General features: G+C 42.8%; 1 protein-coding gene across 2 annotated transcripts in view; it reads right to left on the bottom strand.

Moving 5' to 3' along the window:
* Positions 1-1,551: 1,551 nt before the first annotated feature.
* Positions 1,552-11,412, bottom strand: part of LOC117456405 (thyrotropin receptor-like) — a 15,638-nt gene continuing 5,777 nt past the window's right edge. The window contains exons 6-11 of one of the 2 annotated variants that reach the window (XM_034096279.2): positions 11,282-11,359; positions 9,292-9,360; positions 7,984-8,061; positions 7,661-7,849; positions 5,441-6,518; positions 1,552-2,450 (exon numbers count right to left, since the gene is read on the bottom strand). In XM_034096279.2, coding sequence (XP_033952170.1) covers positions 2,175-2,450; positions 5,441-6,518; positions 7,661-7,849; positions 7,984-8,061; positions 9,292-9,360; positions 11,282-11,359 — 1,768 coding nt within the window. In that variant the 3' untranslated portion in view covers positions 1,552-2,174. The remainder of the gene's footprint in view (positions 2,451-5,440; positions 6,519-7,660; positions 7,850-7,983; positions 8,062-9,291; positions 9,361-11,281; positions 11,360-11,412) is intronic. The other variant, XM_034096281.2, reaches the window with a different exon arrangement.

Here is an 11,412-nt window from a genome sequence, read left to right on the forward strand (position 1 = left end):
GTCACAGACTGGATGCAGAAGTATTATTTTAAGCAACACATTAAGTTGACGAAACACTCGAGACAAATGTAATGAAAGTCAGATCGTGTTTTAGACGGGGCAGTGATATCATAAACCTGTTAATGTACGCATTCAAACACTTTTTCTTTTACCAGCTGTATTCACCTTGCAGGTGCAGCTCTGTGGCTTTGATCCTGATCAAGTGTTTAAGTCATGGATGTTTAAAGTTTAACTTCTTCATTTTTGACTAGTATTAAAGTTCACTTTTCATTCAGGAAGTATGACACGCTGCGCTGTCAGTGCGCTTCTCCATGTTTGTGATTGGTCGAATGCTCCAGATCCCACCCCTTTCATGTGAACGCGCACCTAACTAGATAGGACACGGCTGGCTTGAGCGATCCACTTGATAACCCGCGTCGTAGGACAGTTTAGCGCGAGCGCGTATGTTTTGGATTAGGCCAACCGGCTAACTCAAACATATCCAGGTTAGGTTGAACCGGCTTCGTAGCATAGGCCCATGGACTCTGTATGAGTGCAGCGAACGCTTCATCCTACTGTCACACACACACACACACACACACACACACACACACACACACACACACACACACACACACACACACACACACACACACACACACACACACACACACACACACACACACACACACACACACACACACACACACACACACACTTAATTAAGAGACAGGAACAACTATTCATATTTGGGAAACAAACAACTTCCTGGTTTGTAGTACAACAGCTAAAGAAAACATTTTTAATAAAATATGTAAATAGTCAGTGCAACACACGCACACAAACAATACACACACACACACACACACACACACACACACACACACACACACACACACACACACACACACACACACACACACACACACACACACACACACACACACACACACACACACACACACACACACACACACACACACACACACACACACAGCTCCACTAGACGCTGCCACCCTCTTTGTATATTTCTGTGTGGGGGATTCATCCATGGAGTCCTTCTCTTGTGAATTCTCAAGTGTAACCGAAGCTGCTAATGAGGCATCAGAGTAAACAAATCTGTCCTTTTAAGAAATCCCCTTTTGTGCTTCGGTGCGGTCTGAACGGCAGCACAAAGCGCAGCGCGTATGGATTACAGAGAAACACCACAGTACAGTTACTGTATGAAAAACTACATTCGTTTTTAACCACAAAAAAAATAATGGTTGTGTTTACCTTTTTTTTAAGCAAATGTATTAAGTTATTGCCATAGAAGTCTTTCACTAACACGTGCAGGTTTGTTCTGCCTTTACCTGAAGCCTTTACAAAATGGCTTTACATACAACACATTTGTAAATAAACACATCATCCTAATATTGAATTAGCACGTGGAGTGATGAGGTTTTAAAATACCTTATGTGTATAATCTGAACAAGAAAATAACATCCACATCAGTAAAGTGTGGGTAAAGCTATGTTGTGTACGACATGATACAGAACAGAAGTTGTGTGAAGCTTTTTATTTGACATTTAGAACAATACAATACCTATAGTTTAATCCAATTGCATTTCACGGGATCCAAGAATGCGTTGCAAATACTAAACTGTTGCCTTGAAGGTGGGGTAGGTAAGAATGGAGAAACCAGCTCGAGTGCGCTAGAATTTGAAAATACACAACCGGAGAAAATCTGCCACTTCCTCACAGAGCCCCTCCTCCAACACACACGAACGCGCACATGACCAATGAGGGCACGAGATAAGTGTGTGCCCCGATTGAAGGCTGACAGGCAGGTAGGCCATCCAGTTACTTTAGCCGGGCCGGCTCAGATGATTGGTCGTGCTTTTTACAGCGCCACGGCTTCCACAGATGAATTTTTGTTATGGATTTATTGTCAAAGCACTTCAGATATTCATTGCTCTCGGGATGTTAAGAGCATTCCATGGAATATAACAACAAGTGTATCTCGAGCCGGTTTCTCAAACTTACCTACCCCACCTTTAATACCTGCTGATTAATAATTGGAGCATGATTTTTGGGAAAGCAAACAACCAGCTATATAGTGACACAAGAAAATTAGAAGACTACACATTCTAAAAAGGCACATGTTACTGTGTGTGTGTTAGGTTCTTTGAATTGGTATTAACAAAATAAGCAAATTAGTGTTTTTTAAATCTGCTACTGCAAGACCGTTTGGGGGCCTCTCGTAGCCTGGAGATCACTGAACATTTGGGCATGTGGGGTCCGGACAGTGGGGGGGACATGGTGTCTGTGTATATATTAACTTGCTGGCTCCGGTAGAGATGAGTCTGACGCTGGCACAGCCCCATCCGGCTCAGCAGCATCAGGATGTCTCTGTGGAACGCCTTCGTCAGGATGGCATAAAAAAAAGGGTGCGCACAAGAGTTGAGAGGGTAGAAAAGCACCAGCAGCACCTGTGGAGATAAAGATCGATCAGACTTTACTTTAAAGGGCCCCTATTATACTGTGTTTCATCAATATATCACAGGTCTCAGATATATACAGAGCCTGTCTCTGATTGGCTGAAACACCAAACAGATCATTGCAGCATTACCCATAATCCCCTCTGTTTCAGCCCTGTTTCCAAAGTGATGATTCTCTGTCTGTTACTTTAGATGAAAACAAGGAGCCCCTCCCCACGCCCCTCTGAGAGAGACTTGGTTACAAAGAACTCAATGGTGCTCTAGAGGAGATTCAGGTGATAAGGGGGGGGGGGGGTACCTTGGTTGCTGATTGGCTAATGGCTACACAAGACAACGCATCGTTATGACATCACAAAGTGGCCAAAATCTGATCAGCTCATTTTCAGACAGGTTTTTATAGAAATGGATCAAAGAGAGAGAATCTTTGTTCCTGAAACTTTCAGAGTCTCTTTCCACAGAGGGGAGTAGGGATGGGTAACGAGCCCCGGTATTAAATGGGCCCCGGTCTGAATTATTAAAGACCGTGGTACCGTTAAGCTCCAACGTTATCTGTCTCTGGAGACATTTAAAAAATATGTCATATGTATTATCGCTACATAAACATTATATATTGCAGCTTTAGTTTCGCCAACAAGGGGGCGTGGCAGTTTACACACACGCGGCTGCTACATGCAGCAACACACACGCGGCGGAGATAGCGGAGAGAACTAAGAGCTCCGAGGTGTGGTTAAACTTTACCCGTCTCGATGTGGACAATGCTCGTTACCAAAAGTGCAATAAGAGCTTAGCATGTGAGGGCGGTAACACGAGCAGTTTGTCTAAACATTTAGCAAAAGTGCTCCACATCCAGACGGAGGAATGCACCGGGTTCCACTGTCTTTGTAGTAGCTCTGTAGCCCCGTCCACGAGTAACGTTTCCACGTCATGTATGTTATGTATACCTTAATCATCCTCCAGAAGAACCGCCTTTTGCAGCATACCTGTCTGCCCCACCTGTGCTGCTCTGTACCACTGTATTTTTGCAGTAAGAGGAAATACTTGTTTTTTGTTTGTTTTTTACAGTTCTATAAATTCACATTATTTACAATTTACCTTTTTTAATTTTTTAAAAGAACCGATAAGGGTACTGTGACGGAGCGGATCACACGAGTGACTGACTCCGCCACTAACAGCCGACACACACACGCGCACACACAGTCACACACCAAACATTTCCTGCTCTCTTCCTAAAACGAAACCATGCAATGTATTATTTATTGTGTGTTTGTTAATTTGTTAAATGATTATGTTAAGAGGTGGTTAACCTGTTTATGTTTGGGTCGGATTGTTATATTGAAATGTGGTTTGGAGTGTAATTGTTGTCAGCTGTTGACAGTAAGCCTGGTGGGAGGGGCTACGGGTTAATAAGGGACGGGGTTGGCCCTGGAAGCAATAGAGTCTGTCTGCAGACCGCAGCAAGGAGGCGTTTCCTATAGGGGCGTTTCCTATAGTGAACGACGGGAGCCGGCTCTCGCCCGCGAACGAGACGTTTTTTGTTTTGTTTTTGCGGAGGGATCTAGATCGGCATGAAGGCACATTATGCAATGTGCAATGTGGACATTATCCCGCTTATTACATGGCCACATTCTCAACAAAGTAACGACATGACTCCCAATAATAATTGAAATGCTTTTATGGATTTAGAAAAAGATTTTATTGATTTAAAAAATAGTTTTTTGTATTGATTTAAATTGACATGCATCCGCTAAGAAAAGTAGTCCGTTGTTACTGTTTGAACTAACGTAACAACGGCAGGAACTGCTTCAATAGTGTTTTTGAGGAGCTTTTTGATTACAGATTTGAAAACATCGTTGCTTGCTTTAAAAGTAGCACAATTTATTATGTCAAACCTTGAAAGATATCCCTGCCCTAATGCCAAAAGTAACTGGCAACTGAATATATGTCGCCGTAGCTATGATGTCTATGTCTGGACCGCTGAGTTGATCTCAAAGCACGCTCCCCTCTCCTGCAGGGAGAAAAACTATATTTATATACTTTATATAGGTTGATACAGTAGCCCCTTTTTTTAAATAGTTTGTATAGGTGTTGCCATCTGTTTTGTGTAGCGTGGTTCTACAAGCAAGTCAATGCATTAATTGGGTGGTATCAGAGAGTTACACGGGTCTGTAAATGCAATGAAAACATTTGGCCACAGCAAATAATTTATATTAAACATGTAATTTTTACTTTTGAATACTTTAGTACAAAGGATGTCTTGAATAATTTAAGTGATATGTGTACACATATAAATCATTAGTCAAAACAGCGCTACATTTGATTTAATTAAAAGGTATAATATGTGGTAAACTGAAGAGCCCTTTGGGAGCCGAAAGAGCCGGCTCTTCTTGGTGAGCCAAATGATCCGGCTCAGCAAGAAGAGCCGGAATTCCCATCACTAGAACAATGACTTCTTCTGCGAGGATTTATAAAAGCAGCTGGATAAAAAAAGTTAGGAAACGCCCCTATAGGAAACGCCTCCTTGCTGCGGTCTGCAGACAGACCCATCTCCCTGGAAGGGGAACTCGGGGAATGTTGCAGAGAAGGCAACAGCTGGGACGTGTTCGAGAGATCGTTGCAGAGAAGGCAACAGCTGAACACGTTTACTCTCCGGGAGTGATGGACGTTTGATTTGGACATTTATTTATTCTGTTTAAGTTGTGCTGGTTCGTTATTTTATTTTTTTGCTGCTGTTATTAAAGTTTTGGAGCTTAACTCAACCGACTAGGCCAGTGTTTGGAACGGAGAAATAGAGCCCTGTCACAGGTACCGTTAAAGGACCGGATCGATAAGCGGTATCGATAAAAGTAGTAGTATCGTTAAAACCTTACCGATACCCATCCCTAGAGGGGACACATGTTTATGTATCAAAGATGTGAAAACGTGGATTTTGCATAATCGGTGACCTTTAAAAATAAAATAAGAATCTCAAGAGGAAGTCCCACCTTGGAGTCTGTGATGGTCATCAATGGTTGGTGGAGCGCCGCAAACAAGCCATAGAAACAGATGGGAGCCAGACACAGGAAGTTGGTGAAAATCAGAACCGCCATGCGTTTAGCCATGGTCGTATCGCATCTGCTGGACTGGTGCTGGGGATTGTGCACCATGCAGTAGATGTGGAGGTAACATAGACACACCACCATGAAAGCCACAACATTAACCATGAGCAACGACACCACGTAGGTCCGAGCAGCGGTGGTTTCAGTGTCCATGGGCAAGCAGATGCTCACTTTCTGGAAACTGCTCACTCCCACTACTGGCAGCAGAGCGAGGATCAAACACAGCAACCAGCCGATTAGCATTAGCACAGCTGCGTGGCGTAACCTCATCTTCCTGTCTGGCCTCATTGCGTAGAAGATTGCATGCCAACGCTGCAAGCTGATTAGCGTTAATGTGAACACTGATAGCTCGCTGGCAAACACTGATAACGTTCCTGCTAGATTGCAGCCACTTCCTGTTTGCCAGGCGATAGCATAGTGGTAGTAATGGGAGCGTGTGTAGAGGTCCACGGATGCTATGAACAGTAAGTATATCCCCATGCAAAAGTCTGCGAACGCCAGGTGACCCATGAGGAAGCGGGTGACGGACAACTTCTGCCGGCTGGTCAGCAGGATGAACATCACCAGGAAGTTAGCGGAGATAGCTAACAGACTGACCGCCCAGACTAACACCCGCAGGAAGCCTCGACTCATCACATCCTCGCAGGGGTTCAAAGCGTCAGGCAGGGGGGTACAAAGGAGTCTGTGAGTATCCGTACGAAGTTCATCACACAGAGCAAAGTCAAACCCTTCACTGAGATGCTCTGTAGGCAACTCCACGTAAAACAAACCGTCATTCTGAGCCTGTTCAGTCGGGCACGTGGGGCTGTCGTACAAGTGGTTGTGAGTTCTGCTGCCATGAGCTGGCGGAGCAGAGCTTTCTTTGAGATGCTGGTACACTTCGTTAACTGGATATTTCTGAGAGGAGTCCTGCAGGCTTTTCAACGCAGTCCGTGTCAGGTTGCAAAAAACGGCCTCAGATTGTCTTGAAAACAGAGATAGGGATTATTAATCAGAGAATGAACAACCACATTTCTTAACATGCATGCAAGAGGTGCATTATTTTACTCTACATCAGGGGTGTCAAACTCAATTTCATCACGGGCCACATTCGCATTATGGTTGCACTCAAAGGGCCGGTTGTAACTTTAAGACTATATAAAAATATAAATATTTAATATATATAAACTAATGTATTGCCTCTGCATTGGATTATTATCGGATAGGGTCATAACTTCATATTTAACTCGGTCTGAAAGCAGAAGTCTAGGGCAAATAATTGCAAGTCTCTTCAGTGAGAATGTCACAAAATGATTTAAAAAGACATTTTGAAGAAAAAAATTCAAATCTGAGAAAAAAAGTCAAATTTGAGATGCATTGTGGGACATGTAGTTTATGGGCAACGTGCTTCTGTAAATCGCCATGTAACCGTATAAGAAACATATTATATTCTTTGCAAGCTCTTGTGGGGCCACATGAAATGAAGTCACGGGCCGGATTTGGCCCCCGGGCCTTGAGTTTGACACCCCTGCTCTACATAGTTCTTAAACACCAGAAAGTCTTGACAGGGGGAAAGAAAAGCGAAAATGCCCTTTGTCCTTAACTTCGTTTGCACATATCGGGCATTTACACTACCTAATCTGTCAGAATAATTACCTATACATGTAACAACGTCGAAGGATAAACCTAATCATGATTAAATAATTGTAAATGATTGTTTAAAAGCACAACACATCTATAAAAAGACTCGAGCCAGAAAGTAGGAAAAATAACGACCTAAAATTACAATAATCCCCAAATTATATCTAAACATTATTTGTGTTATAAGTGTGGTATGGTGGCCTGGAGGTTTTTCTGGGATATGTTAATGCTCAGGGTGAAAGAGGACCTTGCGATTGTCAAGTGACTCGCAGTGCAAAGGTTTTCTTTTCACAGAACCATGTTTAAATGTAAAATCATTACAACGCTGACAGAAAAAGACTTGAACTCAATTCATTGAATCCTCAGCCTTTGTGAGTACACATAGATAAGGAGAGCCTGAGGAGAGTTTGGTATGTGAAGGACATTAACTTGAAAACACGTCACAGTGGGAACATATTTCCCAACACTTTAAATTCTCCTACTTACCCTCTCCATCTCGTCAACATTTTGAGACCACAACAATGGCTGGAGAAGGTCAATTCAGCGCTCTGTAAGTGGAGGAAGGCTCTAAAGGGGGGAGGAACTTTGAGGGCCCAGGTGTTTTTAATCTGGAGCTTTTCAATGGTCTCCATACCTATTGAAGGCAGAGAGCTAACTTTGGTTTCTGAAAGGTCTCTAGAAGATAAAGAGTTCAGATTATTCTTTAGGGTACGCTTGTTCCTGTATATTTATCAGTATGTGACACATAAAGATAGTGTTTGATGGGAACAAAAGGTTCTTTTCTTAGCAAATTCTCTACATTCACTCACAGATGCGTTGGGCCGTGAATCACGCCATAAAAAGCGAATTCGTCTATTCGTTCCAAATCCACGTTCCTGTGAAGATACCTGAAGAACGGAGGATAGGGAAACATTAGAGGCGATTAAAAGGGCTGCTGATCTGGTGGTATCATTCAAGAACATTACATATATGCACACCTTGGTGCTTTGGTAGATGATTAGGACTACTAGAAAACAATAAATAGGATGGTCACAAAAAAAACATCTGTAGACAACATCCCACATAATTGCATTACAACTAAATACTTTAACCTGCCTGCCAGCCAGCCATGAGTCCCACTGTTATAATCTAAAATAGCTTACACTTCCTCCAGTCTGGGGTGGCGTGGGCAAGGGACTTCCTATCTTTTATCTTAGTTTTTTCTTTTTCTTTTTGTATTATCGTTTAAAGTGGACCTATCATGCTATCTTTAGGCAATAGCATATGTCTCAGATATATAAAAAACATGTCTAGGAAGTGTTTTGCTCAACAAACCAAGCAGACCACCCATTCTAGCCATGCCTCATATCCCTCTCTTTCACTTCCTGTTTCAAAAGTGCTGATTTGGGGATAAAGCTTTAAAAAGGAGGGGTCTGAGCTCATGCGGGACCCGGCAGCTACTGTCTAAACTAAATACCGCCGTGATGAAATGCCATATCATGGATTATCAAGGATTCTCTCTGAAACAGTCTGGAGCTCAAAGGCTTTCTCTCTTGCCGGTTAAACCACAAGGTGAGTTCCTTTCTACTTCCTGCTTCTTCACACACATGCTCTCCAGTACAGGTTAGCTCTGAGTGTTAGCGATGCTAATGTAAACACCGACCATATTACGTCCAAAGCAGTCGGGCATTGTTTCTGATAGCAACGTTTCTGATTGGCCCGTGGGTCCACATTTCAGATATTACGTCATATCGGACGCAAATCTGGATCAGCTCCGTTGTTCCTCGTTTTTAGAGATTTGGGTACGGAGGAAAAGAGAGAGGGTTTTATTTTCTGACGCTGCGTGAGTTCCCCGACATACCGGGGACACATATCAAAAAGTGCATTTTGCATGATAGGTCCCCTTTAAATAATTGATATCTGTGTATATATGTCGCTCTGTGAGGGCTAGAAAACAATCAATAGGTTTGTCACAAAAACAAAATGGAGGATAGATCAGGGACAATGTACCACAGCCACATTTTGATCTGTACACAACATCCATTATTACTAAAACTAGATATTTGTTCACACAGTAGTAATTCTCTTCAGTTTAAGATTATGTTTTTGTTCCACTGTTAAAATTCAAAATGGCTTACACTTCCTCCAGTCTGCTCCCATTGAAGGCATATCGCTGGATCTCTTTCACACCATTGCTATTCAGCATGCTTTAAAAGAGAAGAGAAAAGGAGAATTTTCCTGAGAAACGTCCATTCATCAATCATTACAAAGGAGTACTTTTATCCGTACTTTTACCATTTGGTTCCGTTAGTGCCTGGAATTTTGCGTTCACACCAAAATGAGAACTTAGTTCAGAGAACTTTTCCCCCATTTTTAGTCCCTGCTAGAGAGGTGGTACTATCCTGGGGAGAAAAAGTACCAATTTCTGATTGGCTGGGCGAATTGCAAAGCACGCCCCCCGTAAAACTCTGAAAAGTTTTGTGAAGCCGCCATTGTATTTGCTGGCATTAGCATTATTAGCATTAGCATTAGCCCCGCGCACCAACGGAGAGAGTCTAACTTATGGCAACACAAACAAAAACATGGGAGCGGTGGAGATGAGGAGGTGTCGGCGTTCTGGCGATTTACTCGGAAGTCCCCAACTTCGGGGACTTCTGGCCGGGGACTTCGGGTGGCAGTATACGCTGTGAAGTTGTTTGCGGCCTGCCAGTAAACCCAAAGCAGAAGAAGAAGAAGTGACGTCAGCGACTTCATTTGCATAATCTTCCCTCAGGGAACTTATTCCGGTGTGAACACGATCGGCTCTTTAGTTCCATAGGGGAACTAAGAGCTGGGAACTAAGTACGGCAAAGTACTTGGTGTGAAAGCGGCTTTTTGACCTCCATGTTTATTCGTGACGATGCAAGAGTGAAATACTTGCAGATACTTTCCTACTGTTATGTATATTTCCTTCATGCTAATTATGAACCCTCTTGTTGAAATGACGGCTCAGCTGGCTGTAGGTTTAGATTATTAAAGGCTTAATTTGGAGCTGTAGTGTGGGACCTTTACATCTAAACCTAAACCTTAACACTTTTGAATAAAAAAACAGATACAAAAAAATACAGATTTCAGTATTCTGACACAGAACGATTTCAGAAGCAATGTGTTTCTATTGGTAGTATGTTTCGTGCCTGCACCAAATAATAACAAATTAGAAGGGAAAAAAGATGACAACAAATACAGATTTCAGTATTCTGAGGCTCTGAGACATTTATTTTCCTCGCGGACGGCAAAAAAACTCAGACATTATACTATTTAAAATAAAAGGGTTAGGCTTACGGCCCGTCCACACAGCGGCGTGCGCTGACGCTTGCCGGCGGGCGTGTCTGACACTCGACCAACAACCAATCACATGAATCTCCCGCCCCTGACACACAAGCAGCGGTTTGATTGGCTAGAGCTTGTACTGGCATATGATTCGATTGGCTGACGCTTCTGCCGAGGCGTCCAAAGTTGAACATTGCTCAACTTTTGAAGCGAGCAACGCCAGCAACGCTCCACGTCGCTTTCCACGATGCAGTTTGGCTAAAAGTGACGTCACCCCCATTCAAAGTGAATGGGCAGAAGCGTTGGAAGCTTCAACGCACGCCGCTGTGTGGACGGGCCGTTAGGGTAAGATATTGAGTAAGAAAATGTTTTTATGAACCACACAGCTTCTGGTATTCCAAGACCCGACCGGACAAAAAGACGTGGTGCCGGCACGAAACACACTACCAATAGAAATTAATTTAAAATCGTTCTGTGTGACACGAATCATTAGATTAAATTAATTTCGTGACTATAACACGAAATGCCGTGAGACTGCCTATCATAACAACCTTGCAGACTTAGCTTGGAGATTGGGCAGATGACGTGTTTCTGTAAAGTTGCCCCTCATAATTATCATACATACTTTACTATGTGTCACAGAAAACCTTTCTGACAGTGCCTTAAGTGAAAGTCTATGTTGTTCCCCTCCTATCGCAAAACGCAAAATGTGACGTAAATTAGTTTAAGATATGTTAAGTATGAATAACAAATGCAAGAGATTTGATTGTTGTAAAGCTGTAAATACAAATGAACAATTCAACTCTCAGTTGTACTCACATGGTCAGAGTATTCTCAGATATTCCAGTGAAGGAGTTAGCGGGGATCACCTGAATGAAGACATTCTCCACTATCTCCCTGTCAGAGAGCCATGCACACAAACCAGTTATAACCTCCGTAACTTTGAGCAA

This window comes from Pseudochaenichthys georgianus, chromosome 12 (genome assembly GCF_902827115.2).
Source record: "Pseudochaenichthys georgianus chromosome 12, fPseGeo1.2, whole genome shotgun sequence".
NCBI lineage: Eukaryota > Metazoa > Chordata > Actinopteri > Perciformes > Channichthyidae > Pseudochaenichthys > Pseudochaenichthys georgianus.